Raw genomic sequence first — 23,976 nt, 5'->3', positions numbered from 1 at the left:
GGGCCCTCTGACCACCATCAGTAGACAATGCAGGTGAAGTGTTTTGCCAAAGGACACAACGACACTGAAAGTCGGAGTCGGGGCTTGAACCGTCAATCCTTCGATTTCAGGACAAACTCCTACATCCAACGCCACTGTCACCCTAAAAAGCTTTCAATGGAGCGCTCACATAGCTCCGAGTATTAAGTTATAAGTTCTCTTTTCTGTTGCCATTGTTCTATAAAAGTATATTTTTACATCATTTGAGGTGAGACCATTATACTTTTAAGCTTATTGTCCCATTTACTGATTTAGTACATAATTTACAAAAAAAAGTTCCGATGTTGAGAGGACCACGGCAACTAGCGGACCTCCGAGGCTTACCTCAGCCAGGGCTAACTTTAGCCCATCTGCAGCAGCCCACTGGCTGGCTCTGATGGCGATTTTTTTGTTTTACTTGGCAAAATGTTAATTTTATTTGTGCTTATCTGACTGTGTTAATTCTATTCCCCCACTGAATGAAAAAAAGGAAGAATTTATTATTATCTAGAGACTATTAATAACAGGAGGTGAAATACAGCTCCAGACGACTCAAGCATTTGATGATGTCACAAGTACGCTTCTGTTCCAATTGACCCCTATTTATGCTGCATGCTCCCGTTCTCCCCGACTTCATACTTTCCTGTGTTTTTCTCAAGAACATAATTGGCGAGGACAACAGTCCGTACTTGCGTTCTTGTGAATTTAGAAACGGCCACCCTCTTTGAAGTTACACTTACTTGTGTATTTGTGTGTATACATACCATCTATGACCCTCATTAACCAGAAACATTTAAATAGCTTCTATAAACCAGAAAACTATTTTTACAAGTTGTAATAGTTTGGGTGGATTTTAACTGGCTGCTGCAGTTTTTACCTGTTTTTTGTCTGAAAAGCGTCACACAAACTGTCTTCTTCTGAGAGTGTCTACAATTTTACAGCCTGCTATAGTGACCCGTGCCATGTGAATGCATTTAAGCAGCCATGCATAAGTATGTGCAAAAAATCTGATATCCCTGTGAGTGCGTAATTGTTCTTTCTTGAATGTGTGCTTCACAGAGGCTTCTGGGTTTGACCAGCTTGAATGCTACCTAAACCCATATAAACAAAGCATCTCTTTGGTGGTGTAAATGTGACAGCGTAATGACTAAAAGCCTCTGATCTTTCACATAAACACTGAAACGTGAAGAGCTGGTGCCAAAGAAAAAAGCTTAGAGGAGCTAAACAAACCAAAAACATCCAGCAGTTTTTTCCCCCTGTGGAATGTTATTCAGGGAATTTACTTTTGACTTGGTTAGAGTTTTTCTGGGATATATGTAATTGTTTACTGTCACAAAGAAACCAAAATTATATTTCTGGAGGTTTAACATCAAAAACATCCATTTACTCAGTACAATTTTTCTGTCACTAATTGGGTTTCTACGTCCCCATATGGTAAGCATCCTGCATATATGGAGAGTGTTTAGTTATGGAACAAAAACACAATTTATGAAGTTGATCAAGATTAATGCATGCAGCTTTTCTTTTTACAAGGAATATGATGGAAACAATTCTGATATTTGCAATATGTCTATTGTTGAACAAGAATTTGGCGATGGAAATATATACAGGACAAATTTGATTATTAAACAAGTTATTTAATAATGGAGTCCTATTGGTGGGAATTTTGGACTCCCGAAGAAGCAAGCTGGTACTTTGAGGCCAAGTAGGCTGCTGCCTTGGTGTTTTTGCAGGAGCAAAAACTAGGGTCTGGAAAAAGACTACCAGTCAGCTTAAAAGGGATTCCAGCAAACAATCCACCACCTCCAGGGGGAAGCAGACTTTCACCAGTACTGTTTTTATTGAAAGCAAGGAACTCCTGACCTTGGCTGAGGACACTTTGAGAAGGAGTTTGCTGCAGGATGCAGAAAGGGGTGGAGGCTGACCACATGGCAGACCCATCCCGTATTTAGAAATGCTACCTTGCTGGAAATGAAGGGGGCACTATTTTCTATACCAGCTGCCGTTTGTCAGTTTTTGTATTTTTTCTTTTAATCTTTATTGGTTACGGTTGTTTCTTGTTTTGTAAAGATAATATTATTATCTATTATTCCGTAAAAGTAAAAAAAAAATCCACTGGACTTGGTTTTCAAGATTTGAAGACGTTTCGCTACCTCTCCAGGAAGCTTTCTCAATTCAAATGTCTGAAAACATGCAAATGGAAACCGGTTTCCATTTGCATTAACTTTTACAGAATGACTATGATCTGGATGACTGAGAATCTTCATCAGCATTATCTATTATATAAGGCAGGGGTGGCAAACTGGTTCCAGAAAGAGCCGTGTGGCTGCAGGTTTTCTTTCCAACCAAGCAATGGCACACCAGACTCCATTCATCTTATCAAGTGAGTCCAATCTGAACATGATGACTTGATGAGATGAATGGAGTCTGGTGTGCCATTGCTTGGTTGGAAAGAAAACCTGCAGCCACACGGCTCTTTCTGGAACCAGTTTGCCACCTGTGATATAAGGCATTGGATTGTGTTCGTCATGGTGCTCTATGGGGGGTACTCTATAGTCGTTGGCCCTTTCTTAAGTACAAGACGAGCAGGAGTTCGGTATGCATCGTCGGTAATAAGTCAGACATGTCCCAAGTGCATGCTGGACTGCAGCAAGGCTATCCTCCTTCACTGGTTTTTAAACCGAGCCAACCCCTGGACGGGGTCCTGTTTAATGCCCAGCGGATTTCCTCCTTCATTTTGCAGATGATGTGTTTTTTCCCCCTCCCTCCTGTGATACCCATAGCATACACAGGGGATTGAGTGTGAAGTAGATGAGATGAAGATCTGTATCTCCAGGTCTGAGGCCACTGTTCTTGGTTGAAAAATGGAGGCTTGCCCTCTTCAGGTCAAAGAGAGGTAATGCCTGAGGTATCTTGGGGTCCTGTTCACTGGTCAGGGATAATGGAGTAGGAGATCAGCAATGCCACTATCATGCAGATGTTGCACCAGTCTGTTATGGTAAAGAGAGAGGTACGCCAAGAAGCAAATCTCTCCATTTACTGGTTGGTCTACATTCCTACCCTCACCTATAATCATGGAATCTGGATCATGACCAAAAGAAAGAAATCCTGGATACAAGCTGCTAAAATTAGCTTTCTTTACAATATGGCATGGCATTCCCTCAGAGATAGGGCGGGGAGCTCTGCCATCCACGAGAGGCTCGGAGTGGTGCAACGTCTTCTCTATACTGAGAGGAGTCAGCTGGTGTGGCTTAGACATCCATTTTGGATGTCTTCCTCAGAGAGAAGAAAGGGGTATGAAATAAGTCCAAATGAATTCCACCTCATTTTCTTGAAAAAATTATTAAACATGAATTTCAGAAGGATTTTTTTTATTTAAATAAAATGTTTTTAAGCTTTTAAAGGGACCATTTTAAATGGAAAAAAGGCTAAGACTTGTGGGGAATGTATCATTAACATGTGCAAAGGTCATGTACAGTATAGGCCTGGATAAGAATGCTGTGGTAAACCGTTTTACATTTCTGAATATATGGATCATGAATCATAGGTAAGCAGTGGTCAGTTTGAGTCAGCTCTTAGAATGAATGGATGTTCCTCTAACCGCATGCCAAGCCTTCTCACATCTTGAAATCATAAATCTACGATCCACTCTGGTCCTTCTCAAAGAGCTTGGTGTCTACTCCTCCGTGATGGATGGTGGTTTTCGGCAAACGTCAGGAGCAGCGTTGGAAGTACAATAAAAGGGGATTTTCTGTTAGTAATCTGGCTTTTTATACCAGAGTACATGGCTTCAGAAAATAACTGCCAACACGATTCCCTCTGTGTTAGTATAGCCTGTGGACTTTCATTTGACACTTGACCTCATAATCTTTAGTGAGATTTATGCTTTCATTTTGAAAATTCTGCAGATTAAAAGAGACCCGCTTAAGATTGATAAGGTAACACTATTTAATTCAATAACTCAGACCAGATAAATCTGCTGTGGTTGGGATGTTTGTACAAACCAAGCCTGGAGGAGATTATTCATGCTTGGCTGCATTTTTCCCTATTTTAGGGAGTTGCTACATTCGGTTTATTATTCCCTAGGAGGAGCCACTAGTGTACATTTGTTTTAAAAGACAACAAAACCTCCTGACACACAGAGCAACAGTATGTCATCACATATGACATATCTTCTCTCCATGGAAAAATTATTCTTCGTATTTGGGTTTTTTACTGTTCTGCCAGGAAAATAATTTTCAACTTAATTACTCCAAGAATTAGAAATGTGTGAATAAAGCAGGAGCAAAAATTCAAAACAAAGCTTTCAGTTTTTCCCAATTTTGTAAAGAGTGTTGATATAATATATTGATAGCCAAGTTCTGGAGTTTTATGCATCTGAATACAATATCAGCTCTAGCTTGGTGTAGTTTTTTTATTTAGGTAAATATATACTAAAAAGATGGCAGTTTCCATTGCAAAAAACATAAGAACACAACAAAACTTTCCTGTATTTGTCATGGTGCTGAGGGCCAACTTCATTTCAGCAGTCATATAAAAAAAGTGGAGAAGAATTTGAATAATTTTACTCCGAAAAATGAATTAACAGCAAAAACAAGAGCTTTTTATCTGTTATTGTTGGGTAAAATAAAGGTTAGTTAGTGTTTGTAAAAATCATATATATAAAAAAATATGCAAATATATAAAATATATATATGAAAATAGTTTGAAAACAGACTATTCATTTGTAGTACGCCTTATAACCCAGTGTGCTCAAAAAGTGCGAAAACACGGTGGGCTTTGGGATGTCCAACAGTTTCCAGGATTCACCGGGACTTTTCAGGACATCACTGATTGAAATAGCCACCAGTGCAGAGCTAACATTCAAATGGTAGCGGCTGAGTATTGGTGCACTCAGTGCAGAAATACTTTAGTACAAGTCTTTTGAAATAAAAGAGCCACTTCAGACCAAGAACAAGAAAAAAATCAATAAAAAAAACAGAAAGTCGTTGCCAATAGAGGGCGCTAGGCCGCCGCCCCACCCACCCAATGACCTTGATTAAAACATAAAAATATATTAAAATTTAAATATTTCTAAATATATTGACATATACATAATTTAGACGTGCAAGATAAATATTTGATCTTTAATGATGAGTAAAGCCGTTTCATTTTTTTGTCGGATTGGTGACGTATTTCCGCCCTAAGGGAGCAAAAATGTTTGCTCATTAACTCTTGTTAAAAGTTTAACATGCGCAGTAGCTCGTCTGCAATACGGATGTATAGGTGAGCTCCGGGCGCACCTAAGATGCACCCTGAGGTGACAGGAACTGTTGTCACAGTTGTAGTGCGGATGATCGACAGGCTGAGTCGCGGAAGGGAAGCAAACTTTACCAAGAGAACCTGGAGACGGCACGGTTTGGACCTGATCGGCCAAACATCAAAATTGGCTTGGCTAACTGCATGCAGTGAGGCTAACACTTTATTCTGCTGCCTTGACTTCCTGCCTCCTTTTTCAAACGTCACGATCTGACCCATTATGGATAAAGACAAGTAGGACTGATTTAAAGCACTTTTTAGAAAAGGCAAAGAAGAATAAATAATCTGGGATTCACATGGAAAATAATATAATATAGTGTACTTTTTTTAGGTGTTTGTTTATTTGCATAGTTGCTCTTAAATAAACATATTCTCAGAAAAAAATTTTTTTTTTTTATATAATCAAAAAAAAAAGCTGACTAATAGCTTCTCCATAATTAAACTGGTAAATTATTTTATTAGATTTGAGACACAATATTGGATCATGCAAAGCACAGATTTGCCTTCACAAAGCCTCAGAAGGTCAAGATTTGTGTACAAAAAGTAACCCTGTACATGAAAATATATTGTTTTTTTTAAATAAAGTGTTTCTATAATGTTTTTTGTTGTTGCCATTCATACAAATATGCTGGTGTGATAACTTAGTATATATTTGATTGGTTTTTGGTGTACGTCTATTTTGGATTTATAGCCCCCCCAGGAAAAAACTCAACCAGCCGCCACTGCACTGCAAAAACAATCCAGAAATAAGTAAAAAATGGCTTAAATTAAGTATATTTAGCCTTAATTTGAGTAGATAAATAAGATGATTTGCCAATGGAATGAGTATTTTTACTCTTAAAATAAGATAGTTAGATAATATTTACTTGAAATAAGAGGATAAAATAGTTTTTTCTTATTTTAAAAGGAAATTGTCTTGTTCCATTGGCAAAGTGTCTTACTTACCTCCTCAAATCAAGGAAAAACACACTTATTTTAAGAAAAAATAACTTATTGAGATTTCTATTTTTTGCAGTGTGGTTTTGACTACAGAAGATTTACACATTTACACAAAGTGATTTTTTACTGCCAATAATTTGTCTGGACAAGAAAAGGTGAGCATTAAAATGAGCTACTTTAAGGTGGAAACAGTGAAGCGTTGTGATTTGTGTGTGGAGTTGGCTCCTCTTCCAAAGTTTGGGCTTACTCACAGTTTAGGCAAGAACATTGCCCTGAACAAAGACTAAAACATCCTCCAAGTGCAACATCTTCCAACATTCCTAGTAATCCGTAGGGAGGATTTGGGAGTTATCCATTTCCCACAGGGTAAGATTGATAAAAGAGTGGTAAAAAAGTGCAAAAGTCAGAATAATAAAAATCCTTCAAACATGGAGAAGGAAACTTGTGCAGAATCATCACTGTTTACATGCATATGTTGCATTGCTAATTAAAGACTTTGAATGCATTGCATATTTCAAGAATGGGACTCAACTGGAAAGAGAACCACCGAAGATGACAAAGAAAGAAACGGTATTAAAGGAATAGTACAACCAAAACATGATGAGCCTTTATTTTCTACTCACCCCCATGCTGAACAACACTCTGGAGTACTTTTTTGATATCTCCAATGCATCTGGAGATCTGGGAGGCTTCTTGCTGTCTGCTGACATTCAAATAATGGAGGTCTATGGCGCCCGAGGCAGAAAGGTCCATAAAATTCCACAAAAAACGTGTCAATATTCCTCCATACTGCTCGTCCAATGTATTCCAAGTGTCCTGAGTTGGTAGCGTCCATAATTTACTCGAAACAAAGTCATTTAGAATGTTTTTAGAGCATAAACAGTAGTGTATAGGATTTCCTGAAAGCACGCGCCTGCGAGTTCACGAGTCTACGGAAACCGCGGCAGACCAAACCAGATGAAAGTGCGCATTCAGCGTCTGCTCTGCCGATAATGCAAGCGTAGAAGAAGAAATGTGCTGTTTACCTGTGCAAAGAAAGAAACAACGAAAGAAGAATGTCTGAGGACTTCATTGATGAGGAAGAACATGGGTTCTTTGCCGAGCTGAATGCGCACTTTCATCTGGTTTGGTCTGCCGTGGATTTCCGTAGACTCGTGACCTCGCATGCGCGCGCTTTTAGGAAGTCCTATACACTACTGTTTATGCTCTAAAAACATTCTAAATGACTTCATTTAGAGTAAATTATGGACGCTACCAACTCAGGACATTTGGAATACATTGGACGAGCAGTATGGAGGAATATTGACACGTTTTTTGTGGACTTTTATGGACCTTTCTGTCTCGGGCACCATAGACCTCCATTATTTGAATGTCAGCAGACAGCAAGAAGCCTCCCAGATCTCCAGATGCATTTGAGATATCAAAAAAGTACTCCAGAGTGTTGTTCAGCATGGGGGTGAGTAGAAAATGAAGGCTAATCATGTTTTGGGTGTACTATTCCTTTAAGGCCAAAAATCAAGAGCCTGTCCAAGTGTAAGCTGAAAGTCCAAATTTAAATACCCCAGTGTTGCAAAAAAAATAAAAAAATCTCTTCTAAACATGACATTAAAAGAATTATATGCTAGATTAAAAAGAGTGGATTTATTGATAAGCAGCATATGAGAAAAAAAAATCTAGGAAATAATCCAGGATAAAGAATATCCTAAAAAACGTAGCAGTGCTGGTTGATTTTTCCCAAAAGGTTTACAAAGCTTGTTGTAAACATCAGCTCCTATGATTACAAAGGCAAACAGTGAGCAAATAAAACATCCTGCCAATGAGAAAAACTGCAATCACTTCATTTCGTAAAGCCTAATGTTGTTTTAATGAGCCGACAGTGAACCGGTGTTTAGAGTTAAAAGGTTTCTGGGTGATTCAGTACAACAAGAGCTCGGTCCGCGAAAAGACCAGCAGTGGAGGACACGGTGCAAAGACTGATAAGAGCCAGACAAATAAAAAGCTAGCACACTCCTCTCATTCCCACAAACTGTTGTCTGTGGAGTGGAGCGTGAAAGTAGGACGAGGTGTTCAACACATAAAACACGTCAATCAGAGCCTTAGAGAGTAAAGGAAGAGTAAAGGTGATTGATGACAGATGAAAAAAGATCTCACACAAAAACAGATGCATAAAGCTTTGCTGTATTTCCCTTAAGAAAATAAAAGTAAGTATTCCTTTAGTTCTTTATAGTTTATTAAGTAAATCCACACTGTTTGAAAGAGCTTCACAGGCAACAATAACGAGTAATGTCAATCTGGTAAAGAAATGTTCATGCAGTATTTGTCGTGTCATCACACCCTGGTTAAATCAGAGGGAATTAGACACAGGCTGAGCCAAATATGAGCAAAAAAACTAAAAAATAATTTTAAAAATCAGCAACAAACCAGTCATCATACATCTGTTTGAGTAAGTAACCTAAACAAATATTTAATCATAAATCACACATGTGCAAAAATGCAAAATAGGAGGAGATGGATACCTACCCATTGGTTCCAAAACAAACTGGTCTTGAGTGACAGCCAAAGGAGGCTGGACACAGATGGACAGCTTAGCAGACTGTAGAACAGAGCTGGCCTTTACCTTCACCTGCAGAGAATATGGTAAACATGTCAACCCAGAGGAAAGACATGTCTCATCATCAGCCTTTATTAAGATGCCTTCAGGGTGGCGGCATCTTATACTCCCAATAAAAACAAATCACTACGCTACTGTGATTAGATTCCTGAATGCAAGTGATTAATAAATCCAACTTCACTGTATTTCATCATATACTTGTGTTTCTGGCATGGTTTTGACTGCTGTCATTATATTTATAACATTTGTGTATATCAAGGAAGCGTGTTTGAAAAGCATGAAGATAGATTCCCTGTTTCAAAAAAGATCATAAATCCAAGAGGAAAGATTCCAGATGTTTGACTTTTTTTAAGTTTTGGGGGTTTTTTTCTTCTATCTGGGGTGTTTCATTTCTTCAGGCACAGCCGTAGCCACGTGCATCATGTTCTCACAAAAAAAGATGTTGAGATCAGAAGTTATGCTTAAAAACTAATTCAAAATATGGTTTCTACTTTGACAGTGAAACCAAAGGAAAAACACAACTGGGTATCACAGGTTAGGCTGCATCTGAATGAATCCCAGGGCTTAAAAAATAAGGATTTGGATGTTTGGCCATGATGTACAGCACCATGCATCCCAAAAAAAACACAACAAACCCACACCAACATTTCAGGCTTATTATTTGGGTTTGTTTTGGAGCCAAGGGCACCTTTCACCTTATAATGAGTAGGCCTTAAAAACTTCTTAATATTAAACTAAAGTATACCAGAGTCAAATGTGAAATCATCCATCAGAGAAGAAAAGCTTAGCAAAAAAGTGGTGACAGAATTAAAAGGACAATGATCCCAAACAAGAATCAACTCTACATTATAATAGCTGAAAATGAAAACTACTAAATCATTGCAAAATTTTGCACAGAATAATAAGCAAATACTAAAGAACTAAACAGGCTAAAGAAATAATGGAAAGAATATATTTTTATTTATGATTATTTTCTACCAGAACTAAAAAGGGTGAATGCTTTCACTTTATAACACTTTATAACAGAGAAAGAGAAACAATTAAATAATTTACCTGAACAGTAACTGAAGGAACTGGAAGACCATCCATATCTTGGATTAGAGCTTGCTGTTAAGAAAATAATTAAGAGATTGAATATTCTGTATTTATGTCTTCATGTTTACATACGTAGATTAATGTGCGCATAAAAAAACATGAGTTTATTTACCGATGATGCATCCAGGGAGGGAAACACAGTGGCCTTGACAGACAGGTCCTCCAGAGCATCAGATTTAGGCAGAATATCTAAGATGAAAGACATTTATTTTATACACTAAAATAGGACGCTTCTCTGTACGCTGAGTAAATGCAAGGTACTGACAGAGAACATTAGAGCTTTAATCTGAATCAAACTTTTTTTTCTCAACTGTTTCAGATTTGGGTCAGTTAGGAGTGAAAAAAAAAAAACGTTTCTACTTACCTTTTCTTTTTCTCCATTTTTATGACATAACAATAAAAATTATAAACTTCAAACCCTATGCTACTGAAAATCTAGGTGTCTTAGAAGAGCAGTACAGGAAAACCTAATTTTTACTCTGGGCATGCTCAATATAAAACAACTGGTTTAAAAGACACAGTACTCCTACACTGCAAAAATAATCTAGAAATAAGTCAAAATCTCTTAAATTAAATGTAGTAACACTGAATTTGAGGAGGTAAATAAGATGATGTGTCAATAGAATGAGTATTTTTCATCTTAAAATCTTATGATTAGATAAGATGCACTTGAAATAATAAAATGCAGTTGTTTATTTATTTTAAATGTAAATTGGCAAAATATCTTCCCAATTCATTTTAAGAAAAAGTGCACTTCTTTTAAGAAATAATTACTAATTTTTTGCAGTGTAAGGCCTGCTCTTCAAAAATGTAAAATAAGGAGCTCAAGATGCTGTAAAAATCAGTGCATTTCCAATAGTTGTTCACGAGTGAGGGAAGAATGGAGCGGGAGATTGATAGACGGATCAGTGCGGCTGCTGCAATAATGCGGACGCTGCACCGGTCTGTCATGGTGAAGAGAGAGCTGAGCGAAAAGGCAAAGCTCTCAATTTACCGGTCGGTCTACATTCCTACCCTCACCTATGGTCATGAAATCTGGATCATGACCAAAAGAACGAGATCCCAGATACAAGCGGCTGAAATGAACTTTCTCCGCAGGGTGGCTGGGCTCTCCCTTAGAGATAGGGTGAGGAGCTCGGTCATTCAGGAGAGGCTCAGTGTAGAGCCGGTTCTCCTCCACATCGGGAGGAGTCAGTTGAGGTGGCTTTTGGACATCTTCTGTGGATGCCCCCTGGACGCCTCCCTCGGGAGTCTCCCTGGGAGTCTCTGCTTAGTCTGCTGCCCCCACGACCCGGTTCCGGATAAAGCGGGAGATGACGAGTACGAGTACGAGTACTAGCTTTGCACAATATCATGTTTGCACATGTTGTTTTTAATACATGCAAATCTTTTGAAGATCAGGCCGTTGGTGAATATAAACTTAAGAAGAAACTACTTTTTTGTGAGAGTTTGTCTTATTTTAGGAAGTGCTTTCTAATTGAGACCATTGTAGACCTTTTTTTTTATCATCAGCTCACCTTGAGTGCTTGTGGCCTCTCTGATGAGCTTCTGCAGCTTCTTCATCTCAGCATCAACCTGCTCATAATCAGCTTCTCTGGCATCCACTTTAGGAGTTGAAAAAAAGGAGGGGTCTGTACCCATGTAAGAGCTCAAAAGATGACCGTCTGAACTCAAACTGACCACAGCTCCTTTCAGCTCCCTGAGGAATGAAGAAGAAAGGGTTAACACTGTAACAACTGCCATCTGTTCAGATCCCTTTCTTCACATCGTCTTTGTAGTTTAGCACTAGTCCTTCAGGACAGCAGCAGGCGAAGCCCAGTGCTGGTTTTTAAGTGGAAATAGAGGATAAGAGGAGAGCATGAAGAAATGCTGAGTGATGCAATAATGTTCTAACTGTGTGATAACTTGCTGCAGATGTGTTTGCGTGTGCGTGATTTCTGTTCTAGTTCAGTGAGGCGGCATCACATTCATCCACACACAAATGCCCACATGAGACAGCCGGCTCCAGAGCTACACAGGAGGGTGTCTGAGTGAGCATGAAACTTTCCCTTTAACTGCTGTGGTAAAAAACACACTCCCACTCGTGCACACATTGACAAGGTGACATTTACAGTGGAAAGACAAACCCTTGCAGAAACACAGAAAATTCACTATTACTGAATTGTATTACTATTTTATTACTATTCACTAAAACAAAAGCAATGCAGTTTACACAAAACCTGCTTATAAAATATCGATTTGGCTAGTTGTATGACAATAAGTGTGCATCATGCATGAACGGACTGATGACCAGGAGAAAAAGACAACTGCTTAAATCCAGGCCATTTGTCAGCAGAAAGTTTTTCATGCTGAAAAGATTACAGGAATCTTTACAGATTATGCTACAAAGAAGTCGCCCTCATTATGTTGATGACTCAAAAAGACTGGTGGCTTGGTGCCAAGCCACTGTGTGCCTTCAAACAGGCAAAGCAGACTTGCAGAATCAGCACTATGATCTGCAAATAAAACGGTTTCAGTATTGGATCTGACCCGTTGCCCCATTCCACTCCCGTTCTAGTTTGATTCAGCTCTGTGAAAAATCGTCACTGCTCAGAGTTGTTCAGACTCGGTTAAAACTTTAGAATAACATAAAGAAAGACTCTTTTTTTATTGCGGAAGACTGATTATTTTATTTACAGAAGTCACACTATCATAGGTCATTGTCAGTTTATGTATGACCTTTAAAAAGTCAATAATAAATGTGCTCTAGCTCAGATATTTTAGAGATGTGGGAATTATTCGCACAGAGATCAAAACCAGACAACCTTCCTCTGACTAGCTCTCATCAGTGTTCAACAGGTTGAGCCGTTTCCTGTTTATTTAAAACATCGACATGGAAAAATCCTACTTTTATTTTGCTGTGAATGCACCATTTTTCTGGCTAAATTCAGAAAAAGCTTAGTGACATACACCTACCAGGTCTAACATAATGATTACCTGTCTAACGTTATTTGTTCTCCTTTTCCTGCTAAAACAGCTCTGACTCATTGAGGTGGAAACCGCAAAAAAATACATTGAAGATAGTTTATTTGTCTTGAAATATGTATATTTGACCTTGTTTTGGGCAGGTTGCTAATGCTTCGTTCACACCGGATGCAATTTCAGCAGCAAAAAAGCGCCTGTTGCTTCATTTTTGATGCTTGTACAGATTAAAGTCACACATGTCTCAAGACCATCATTACGCTCCTAAATCGCATCCAGTAAGGTGTGTCCAGATGGGTTTGATGCTTCTGCTGCTCCTTTGTTCATTGGCAAAGAGCGGCTTTGCTATATTTTCTGTGATAAGTGGGTACAAAGTACTTTTAATATGTTATCTAATTGTGAAAGTCCACCTCAAAACATTGTCTGTGCAGTCATTGTCTGTCCTGCCTTACAATATTTCGCTGTCAGAGGTGCGCAGACCCCCACATATCGACGGTGCACTGTCACTGGGAATCCAGCAGCAGCTGCCTCAGGCCTGGTCGCCTCTTGGGGGGTTTCCCCTGCTGTTCGCGGCGGCTGGAAGTAGATCTTAGCGTTTTTCAGATATGTGGTACAAACTGCAGGCATCAGAATAATAAAAGCAAACATATTTTGCCGGCAGATTTTAAGTTATCGTAGGCATTAATAAACTGTTTCAGTGGAGTGATCATAGCGGACTGCATCAGCAGTGCTGTGTCCCTTTCCCTACCAGCTCCCAGATCAGCTTCTCTGATTGGTTGATGGGGTGTGTCAAGCAGCAAAAATTAAATTTTTCCAACTCCAGCATCTGCTGCTTACGGAAGAGGATTAGAGCCACTGAAAAAAAAAAGTTAACTGATTTTTAAATTTTATTTCAGTTTAATATGTGAAAAAAGTCAGAATTCTGACTTTAATCTCAGAATTCTGACTTTTTTCTCAGAATTCTGACTTTTTTCACAGAATTCTGACAGCTAACAAACATGTTAGCATCAAGCCATAGCCATGTCTGTTTTAGAGACTAGCTCTCTTGTTTTAATGACCTTCTGCTCCTCCATTAATGAGGAGACCCCTTGGGCACGTAAAATTCCGTCATTTTCCACCAATGTGTTACTGGCCACCTCAAATAACTCACATCTTTGTCAGTGAAGCTGAGTGCTCCCACATCTCTTCCTTCATGGTGCCCATCAACATTAAGATCCAAAATTCTGAGATTAAAGTCAGAATTCTGAGATTAAAGTCAGAATTCTGAGAAAAAATTCAGAATTCTGACTTTTGTTCCCATGTTAAACTGAAATAAAATTTAAAAATCAGTTAACTTTTTTTTTTCAGTGGCCCTAATCCTCTTCCGTAGCTGCTTGTGAAGAGCGTCACATGCCTCAGATGCATCAATATGGACTGCTATTGCTGCTCTAGACGCGCTACAGGAACTTTTGATGCGCCTTGATGCGCCTCAACCATAAAATTTGCATGTAAACCAGCTGCATCTACTGCCCAAAGCGCGTTAGGTGTGAACGTAGCATTAGATAACTTACCAATGAAATAAAATTTAAAATAAGGGAAAAAACTCCATAATCTAACCACAAGTGAATATTTAATCCATCTCATCTTATTTTCAGGGGCAAATACTTATTCCATTGGCAGATATTTTTTTTTTTTGCCTGCTAACTGAGGGGAAATACACATTTTAAAACATTTCTAATCAATTTTAGATCCATTTAGACTCTTCTACACCCCTGAAGCTATGCTGTTGTATCTGGCAGCAATACATCAGCAACATACTGTTAATGATCTGTTAGCAATGGGGCAATAGAAGTCTGATCAGATTGGAGTTAGAAGGTCAGACATTGAGGAAAACTGGTAATCTGAGTAACATCTCTAGACAGGACTGAAAGAAAAGTACAACAAAGAAATGAAGAACCAAGTTGAGATGTTATTTCCAGTGGACATTTTTCAGAATTGTAAGGTACGTGTTTAGACTGGAAGGCTGAGAATGGAAAAAAAAAATGAACCTGATCGGGGAAACTCTGTGTTTTCCTGAGGCAAAGCAGGAGGAGATTTTGGAACCCTGCAGTAAACCGACAGACATCCACAGCGAGCTGCTGTGGTGAGTGTATGCGTTTGCTTTGCACGGTTTGCTGCGTATTTGTGTAACTCTCCCACACTCCTCGGTGTCCCACTGAACAACCTGATGACTATCAAGAGCTTAAAAACAACATAGCCTCAAACTAAACCAAACAGCTACCCAGACACACACTATCTCCTACATCTAAACCACACATGCGCAAACACAGGATCGGAGACCACATCATTTTTCAACTGTGTTTGTGCATTACGTTGTAATTGTATCAAATTGCACTTTGATTGTAGTTGTTTGGAGAAAGACAAAGGATTGGCTCTCACTGGCCCCTCCTCACTGTGCTCTGATTGGCCAGCTGGAACAGATTGTCGGGTTATTTCAGACCGAACGTCGGACACTGGATTGAACAAGCTGATAACTGAGTCAGTCTATCTACTGCATGCTTCATTTTTGCTGTTGTGTTTACGGCTGCATTTAGCCAAAGCATTTACTTTGTACTGAGTCCTCCATGATTATTGGTGCAGATCTAGAAAAGGACTCCCAAATAGACTTGAAGTTTGGATTCCACTGCTTTTTTTTTTCTTTTACCTTCCTTGACATCTTTCTCATTGAGGATCAACATAAATTTGGGCCTTCAACCAGTTTTTTTTTTTTTTTTTTTTTAACAGATCTTAGAGAAAATGTGAAACATTTTTCTCTTTAGCAATGCCCTGACATAAAAACACCCTATTACTCTACTCGATGACATCCTGTCCTAAGTTTCCCAATATGAATAGTGACAAAGACAATTGGTTCTCTATGCCACGGGAATTAAGATGTCATTTTAATTTACATTCAAAATTAGTTTCATCATTGAAAGTAGCCATTTCTTTAACACCATTTTTTCTGTTCCCACTGAAAATAAAACAACTCTACATGGATGAGAACGAATGTCTCGTCTTACTGGAGGGAGTACTCACGGGAAGTTGGCAACACGAACAGCCACAGGCACAAAGGGGAGCTGGGCCGCCCACTGCAGAGTGACGTCCTGGTAAACCAGCAGCATGTTGTTGTGGTTACCAAGCAGCAGGTTTGTGGTGCCATCTTTCACTAAGTAAACACAGAAAAAGGAGATTAGACAGAAAAAAAGTGTAATTGTTTAAACATCTTGGTCAATACTGTCATGAAGCAAGGCCTACAGTTTACGTAGCAATAATAAAAAGGAAGACATTTTAAACACTGAAAATGAATATATTTTTCTATAATTTACAAGAAAAAAATCACTTTTCTGTATTTATTAACATTGGTGTCTTGTGGGTAGAAAGTCAGCATCGGTTTCATGGAGGCACAATTTGAGGTTTTTGTTTCTCCTTCTTAGTTACCTGCAGCGGTGGCGCATACTCTCAAATCTAACAGCCATGGACAGGAATAACAAAATTCCTGTGGTGGGTGGCACTGCCCGTTAGGATGAGAGTAGCTCTCTCTCTCCTTTACAGAAAAATCATCCCTCTCTGTTTCACATCTGGTTTGAATCAGGAATGCTGTCATCAAGATCTTTCAATGACACACCAGGTTTGCGCTTATAGGTGTACCGTAAATAAAGCTTAGGCACTTTCTCTTCTCAACTAAGGCAAGAAGAATTCAATATAAATACTGCTTATGTATCAACTTGCAGCATCCATTCAAACCCACTAGTGCTGCAGTTACCACCTAGTGAGATCTGAGGTGACGGCCACACGCAAAAGCTCACAGAAGTTATAATATAGTAACAGCGGTCAGCCTGGTATTACAGTGCAGGGGTCAAAATGATAGAGTGCATGTTGATGCCACATTAAAGCAAACACACCTTATATATCAACCGACTCCTTAAAATCAGTCGAATTATAGAAAGCGGCTCAAGCCACTGGAGTTTTTTTATTCTGTTTTTCAATCCCATCTTTTTTATTGTCTCCAGAGATAGAGCGGATGCCACGTATGGAATAAACATCGAATCTATTGAATCAAAGTTTAAATAAGTAGCCGTCGCTCTGTTGATTTATGGTTAATTGGCAGGATAATCAAAAATGTTGGTCTGTGTTTATGCAGGAATAATGCTGAAATTATTATTATTACCTGAAGAACATTTCCAGGTTTAAAGACTAATGTTAAAGCAGGATCTAGAATAACTTATTTACGAATTTATCTTAAGGAGAATTGATTACTGCAACAGTGTCTTCACAGGTTTGTCTAAAAAGTCCATCAGACAGCTGCAGCTGATCCAAAACACTGCTGCTCGTGTTCTCACTAGAAATAAGAAAGTGGAGCATATCAGCCCGTTTCTGAAGTCCTTCCACTGGCTCCCTGTAGCTCAGAGAATAGACTTTAAAATCCTATTGTTAGTCTATGAATTACTGAATAGATAAGCATCTCAATACATAACAGATCTGTTGTCAGGGCATCAACCTCCCAGACTACTCAGGTCTTCTAGTTCCAGCCTACTCTGTTCACCCAGAACTAGAACCAAACATGGAGAAGCAGCATTTAGTTCCTATGTCCCACTGATCTGGAAAACAAACTCCCAGGAGACTGGAAAACTGCTGAAAGCTTGAGTTCTTTTAACTCAAAGAACCCATTTGTTTAGAGCTGCCTCTGACTGTTAAACTTAAACTGAGGTATCATTAGTTTAAGGTTGTAGTCCAAGTGTTTTATTTCCTCTGCTACTTCTGCTTTTATCATGTTTTTATCTTTACTTGTTTAATTCTACTTTTATTTGATTGTTTAATTCATGTAAAGCACTTTAAACTGTCTGTGTGATAAACTGTGCTATATAAATAAACGTGCTTTGCCTCTTGATTGTTTTATTAGTATTAGGTTTTAGGTTGACTTTTATGAGATTTGGGCTTAGCTGCTATAAAAATACATACTTATAAAAATGTACCACTATGAGAGAGTTAGTAAGTAGTTCTTTACAAGACCCACAGCTTTATGAAAGGGGCACAATGGTAGCATTTTATGTTCCACTAAAAGAGCAAAGTAACAACCAAAAGGAGGAATGAGGAATGTAAAGAAGTAGAGAGATGTAAGGGAAGCAATATGAAGATGGGTCTGCATGTAAGAGCCTCGAAACCACAATAATCAGGTGTAGCCAGGGAAATATGTTGTATTTCTTTTTTTTTTATGATAAATTATGATCTCACTACTTTCTTTGGCACCATTACTGGCTTTTGAGTGATTTTTGTTTTTCTTTGTTTGCATGCATGTAAACTGTTTAGGGGGAAAATGTAACCGTCTGGAACTCCACCCATCGCTCCAAAACCAATTTTGATGCTGTCAGGGTTTGTCAAACACATCACTTCAGAAATCCCAGGAGCGGTTTGAAAGCATATGACTCGCATCTTTTTATATTAATGAAATAAGATAATAATGATTGTATTTTAAATAGGTCTGTCATCTGTTTATCACATTCTTTCAGGGAGGAACCATGGCAAAGAAATGCTGTGTTGGAGCTCGCGCCAAAACAATTAAATTAAAAAAAAAGAGAGAGAAACAGACAGACAGGAAGATGGATGGGAGCTGTCGATAAGAGTTTGATCCAACTAAGGCAGCTGCGAGGCTGAACGCCAGAAGGAAAGAATTAAGACATTTGGAACGGACTGATGTTGTCCACACACCTACCCAACACAACGGCTATAAGAAAACATAGAAAATTCAGCTTTTAGAGATACTATGGCTGTTTCATTTACCAAAGAATATGTGGAATAAACTTAAACAGCCACTGTGTTTATAAATATCTGCCATTAAAAATGTTTTAATGAAGCTATAGTTGACAACGGAAATTGAAGGAATCGGAAAACCTTTCCTACAAAGACGTTTAACATCAAGTAACATAGCATCATGTGGGCAGAAGAAAAAAGAGTTCAATGAGATTATTTGTTCCAGACGTTTCTGAGTCACTTTCTCTCTGGTTTACCTGAGGCATAGGGTAGGAAGCAGCTGGGGTTAAATTCCAGTTTCTTCATGAAGCGGATCTGCCCGTTGTCACGGAGACAGAAGAGGTTCCTCTCACCCAGAACGAGGATGGAGGAAGAGGAATGGGAGAAGGAGGGGACAGAAATGTCCAGGGCCTGTTCTCCCAGAACAAACGTCCAGTCAGGCTGCAAATAAAACACAAAAGTAAAGCAAACCACTACAACTAATATCATGTTACAACAAGGTTATATTCTTGAAGTGAATAATGAAAACTCACAATTTTTAATAGCTGTGAAAAAAATGTTAAACTTTAATCCATTTTTGTATGTTTTCCCATTTAAGGCACAAGTAAGAGAACCTATAAAAAGATGAATGTGACTGAAACGTAATTTCACTAAAGCACAACATATGACAGGGCTGCCTTTGGAGCTGGTTAACAGTTGTCTTTTGTATCTCTGCTTCTTACTGCATGCCTGCTTCTGTCTCCTTGAACCCCAGTCAGTCTCGGCTACCCGTTCTGCTGGAGATTTCTTCCCGTTAAAAGGGAGTTTTCCTCTCCACTGTCGCTACAAGCATGCTTTGTGAGGGATTGTCTTTGAGTCAGTGAGTTGATGCAATCAACTGGTTCTTCTTAGATAGAAAACTTTGAATCAATTTGACTGGATGATCTGGTTGAATTGTCTCTGTAAAGTGCCTTGCGAGACACAGGTGTTGTGAATTGGCGCTATATAAATAAACTGAATTTAATCGAATTGAAGAGCCGATGTCACAACTGAATTTCTCCATTGTGAGATCAACGAAGTTCTGTTCTATTCTATTTATCTATTCATTTTCTTAGCTCTGACTTCTGACTGATACGGAAGAGGATTAGGGCTACTGAAAAAAAATAAAAAGTTAACTGATTTTTTATTTCTATTTCAGTTTAACATGGGAAAAAAGAATTCTGACTTTTTTCTCAGAATTCTGACTTTAATCTTAGAATTCTGACTTTAAAGCTACAGTGTGTAATTTTCAGCGACATCTAACGTCCAGACTGCAGGCCGCAGCAACATGAACATCTCCCCCCCACCGCTTCTCCCCCCCAACAGTACGGCGAGCGTTACGGGACAAAATGTCTTCCACGACGTCCGCATCACCTAACTTCTCAAGTGATGAGGTTTGTTTACATAGATAATTTTACAGATAGTATTTCATTAGTCTGTGTAGGGTATAGATTTCATGTAGACTTAAGATAATAAATATCGAGCGTAATGGGCGATCTCGCAATTGCTAGTTTGTTGGCTCTGCGCTGCCGTAGCGCAAAGATGTCTGCCTCCATGGATGCGAGACCCGCTCCTATGTAATTATAAATAACGAATTCTAAGGCAACGCAAATATTAAGGTTAAGAGGCTGAGCTCGTAGATGATGATAAATAACATAGTTATGTATAATATATTACATTTCTGACTGTATATCCCTGTAATTATTACACACTGTAGCTTTAATCTCAGAATTCCAACTTTTTTCTCAGAATTCTGACTTTAATCTCAGAATTCTGACTTTTTTTCTCAGAACTCTGACTTTTTTCTCAGAATTCTGACTTTAATCTCAGAATTCTGAGATTACTAAATCTGAAATAAAATTTAAAAATCAGTTAACTTTATTTTTTTTCCAGTGGCCCTAATCCTCTTCCGTAGACTGATGATCAGAACAAATATGTTAATATAAAATACTGTAAATAATAAAAAAAAAACATATCTGTACAGCTGGCTGGTACCACAATGGCACTTGTAAAATAGAATTTGCAAACTGCATTCTATTATCAACTGCACACCTCTACAGACAATAAAGCAACAGAAATAGCTTGGCATATTTATTTGAAGATAATATTTGACATTAGATTGAGAGACATAACATTGAGGAGCAAAGTGCCTTGAGATGACATGTTAGGTGAATTGGCACTATATAAATAAACTGAATTGAATTAAATATAGATAATTTTCAACTTTTGTTAGAAGTTATGTTAAATCTAACATAGAATGATAAAAAAAAAAAGAGCAACGGATCCCTGGATAATAGATTACTAAAGGTTTATTCCAACCATCCAGTAGCTTCAGTGGATTTATCAATCCACTAAACATTTTTTTTTATATAAATGTATAATTAACCAGGAGAGAAATCCTGTGAGATTTTGTGAGCCCTTGTAGCAGAGAAAAAGAAGAGCGACAACAACGGAGTACTTGTGTTTAGGACTCACCGTCAGCCTCTTGCCCCCAGATTTAGGGGTTAAATCAGAATCCTGTCGGGTCTCTGCTTCTGTAGCCACAGCCAAAGTCTCATACCTTCAAGTCAGAAAAAAAGGAAAAAAAGGCAACTGAAACAGCTACTGCATAAGAACAATCTCTGAAATACTGTTAGTGTGCCATCAAGGTGCTTATCTTATTTCCTAGGTGTTCATTTGTTCACATATAGACATATTTTATCAGTAAAAGGATCAAATAAACATATATTATTCAGCACTCAATATGTTTGGATGATAATATGATGTAAATCAAATTAAATTTATTTCACAAGTCGGAGCTCGGTATGATGCGGTATAATCTGCCCATCTAACATAATTTTGAACTCACAAAAAAGTATATTCTAAAAATTTATAAAAAAAGATAATAGTTACCTAATCACTATAGTGTTGTGTCTTGTGAATTATCATCATAAAAGAGGAGAATTAGGGTAAAAGTTTTCATTTTTCATCGATCTTGATGCATTGATGGATCAATGTTTTGTAAAACTCCATAATAAGAGAAAAAAAGTAATTTTCTTTTGTTTTGTCCTTGTAGCCATGTTTATTTTGTTTTAAATTCAGGTTTGCCAACATGTCTGCCACAAACTTCCCAAAATACCTCCTGTTATTTCTCCCCAAAGAATGTTATATTAAATGTCAGTACTAAATTAAGACCTTTAATTGATTTTGATTTTAATACTCAAATGTTCCAGTCAAATGTTGTTACACATGGTTAAAAATATTTAAGAAAACCTGGAAGCATCTCGTTTTTCCCCTTTATAGCTGCTTCTGTCATATCAGTCAACACTGTAATGACCCGCCTTCCTCGGGGAACGGCAGTCTATCAGTTTTAGACAGAGAACAGTATCCACCTCGCAAAAAATAAAGTGGTCAAGCTGATCTGTGGTCAGTTGACTTTGGCATCTGTAGCGTTAGCTGCTTTCCAGTAAGAGTCTGGCAGACGAAGCCTTTTGGCAGAAAGCTATCTGTCTTCACAGACACCTGAATGAACAGAGCTTTTTAGACGTAACCCAGTATGACTCCCAAACACAGACTAAACACTAAATAACTGCTGACCTGTCCACACTGTGCTCCTGCACTCAAAGATATCTTTGGACCATAAAACCGGTATTATTCGAGACAGACGGGCTTGAAACCCCGTGTTAAATCACAGCAGCCTTAATCAATAAAGACAGCCAATGCATCACTTTATTGGCTCTGTGAGTTTCAGTTTTTCTGCTTTTTCAAAATAGGGGATATACACTGATTTTACTCTTAATTTATGGTCAATATTTATGGTCTGACTTGAAATAAGGAAGCTGTAAAAACCAGAAGCATGTTTCAGATTTATGTATTGAACTGTAGCTCAATTAAATCAAAGTCTTAACTATCTATACATTCTTATGAAACTACATTTTATATTTAAAATTTAAATTTGGAAAAATATCTTAAGCAATTTAAACAAAGCCTTCCTTCTATTTTGCAAATGTAAAAAAACAGAGTAATCCCAAATGTACATTTTTACAGGATTAAAAGATTCAGCTCGTCCCAAGGTTTCCTCCTCTTGTTATTGAGCCACCAGAACTTCAGACTTATGTTTTTTTTTTCTTTCCAAGTTTCATATAAGTTTTAAACAGCCTAATATTTGGTCATTTTTCCATAAAGTCTAATTTCTCTTTTATTTTTCCCAAATGTAATTGTGATTGTGTGTTCTTTGTGAATAAATAACCACCCTTATGGCTGCTCTCTGACTGAACTACCACATATGTAGCATTAGCTTTGGGGATTCGCCGATGAAAATTTTATTTGATACCAAAGTTCTGTTGGCTGTAATGGTATCATTAGGCAAGGCAAGGCAAGGCAAAATTATTTACAATTCAGTACAAAGACAATGCAAAGTGCTTTACATGATTAAAATACAGGAAGATAAAACATAATCAAAGCAAGTAGTAAAAAATAAAAAAAATTAATAAAATAAAATAAAAAAAGCAGAAACAAAAAATAATTTTGAAAAACAGTTGGACTAAAGAATATGTTTTAGTTGAACTGTTTAACTAGAACAGTCGAAGGCAATCCTAAACAAATGTGTTTTTAGTCTTGATTTAAAGGAACTCAGGCTTTCCACACTTTTACAGTTTTCTGGAAGTTTGTTCCAGATAAGTGGAGCATAGGAACTAAATGCTGCTTCTCCATGTTTAGTTCTGATTCTAGGTATGCAGAGCAGGCTGGAGCCTGATAGCAAGTCTGTGATGCATTTAGGTGCTAAGCCATTCAGAGATTTATAGACTAACAGAAGTATTTTAAAGTCTATTCTCTGAGATACAGGGAGCCAGTGTAAGGACTTTAGAACTGGGGTGATGTGCTCTACTTTCTTAGTCTTAGTGAGGACACGGGCAGCAGCGTTCTGGATCAGCTGCAGCTGTCTGATCCACTTTTTAGGCAGACCTGTGAAAACACCGTTGCAGTAATCAATTTGACAAAAAAAAAGGCATGGATTAGTTTTTCCAGTTTCCATTACTGTTGATTTTGTAAGAGACTGTAATAAATGCCTCTCTACAAACAAGAACTTGCATGAATGGACCCATGTTTAACCCAAAAGGCAATTTGAGACTAGTACAAAGTCATAAAACATTAAATTGTGTCAACAGGATAAGTTCCATCCTGAAACAAAAATAGAAGGGTTTAAATTGAGTGTAATTATTAAATTAAAGACAAATGCTAAAAGGGGGTCAACTTTTTTGTCACACATTATTATTCTAATTGAAATTAAT

The 23,976-nt window shown here is 38.0% G+C and overlaps 1 protein-coding gene across 3 annotated transcripts in view; it reads right to left on the bottom strand.

Annotated features, from left to right (window-relative positions):
* The window catches only part of bbs9 (Bardet-Biedl syndrome 9), a 233,847-nt gene that overhangs the window by 190,686 nt on the left and 19,185 nt on the right, over positions 1-23,976 (bottom strand). For all 3 annotated transcript variants that reach the window (XM_038282486.1, XM_038282487.1, XM_038282488.1), the window contains exons 7-13: positions 21,182-21,266; positions 18,946-19,129; positions 15,977-16,106; positions 11,479-11,660; positions 10,074-10,150; positions 9,920-9,973; positions 8,776-8,878 (exon numbers count right to left, since the gene is read on the bottom strand). In XM_038282486.1, the coding sequence (XP_038138414.1) occupies positions 8,776-8,878; positions 9,920-9,973; positions 10,074-10,150; positions 11,479-11,660; positions 15,977-16,106; positions 18,946-19,129; positions 21,182-21,266 (815 nt within the window). The remainder of the gene's footprint in view (positions 1-8,775; positions 8,879-9,919; positions 9,974-10,073; positions 10,151-11,478; positions 11,661-15,976; positions 16,107-18,945; positions 19,130-21,181; positions 21,267-23,976) is intronic.

This window comes from Cyprinodon tularosa, unplaced genomic scaffold, assembly GCF_016077235.1.
Source record: "Cyprinodon tularosa strain WSP-4 unplaced genomic scaffold, ASM1607723v1 ctg184, whole genome shotgun sequence".
Classification (NCBI taxonomy): Eukaryota; Metazoa; Chordata; class Actinopteri; order Cyprinodontiformes; family Cyprinodontidae; genus Cyprinodon; species Cyprinodon tularosa.
Note: the sequence above shows the minus strand (reverse complement) of the source record. Positions and strands in the feature narration are given on the sequence as shown.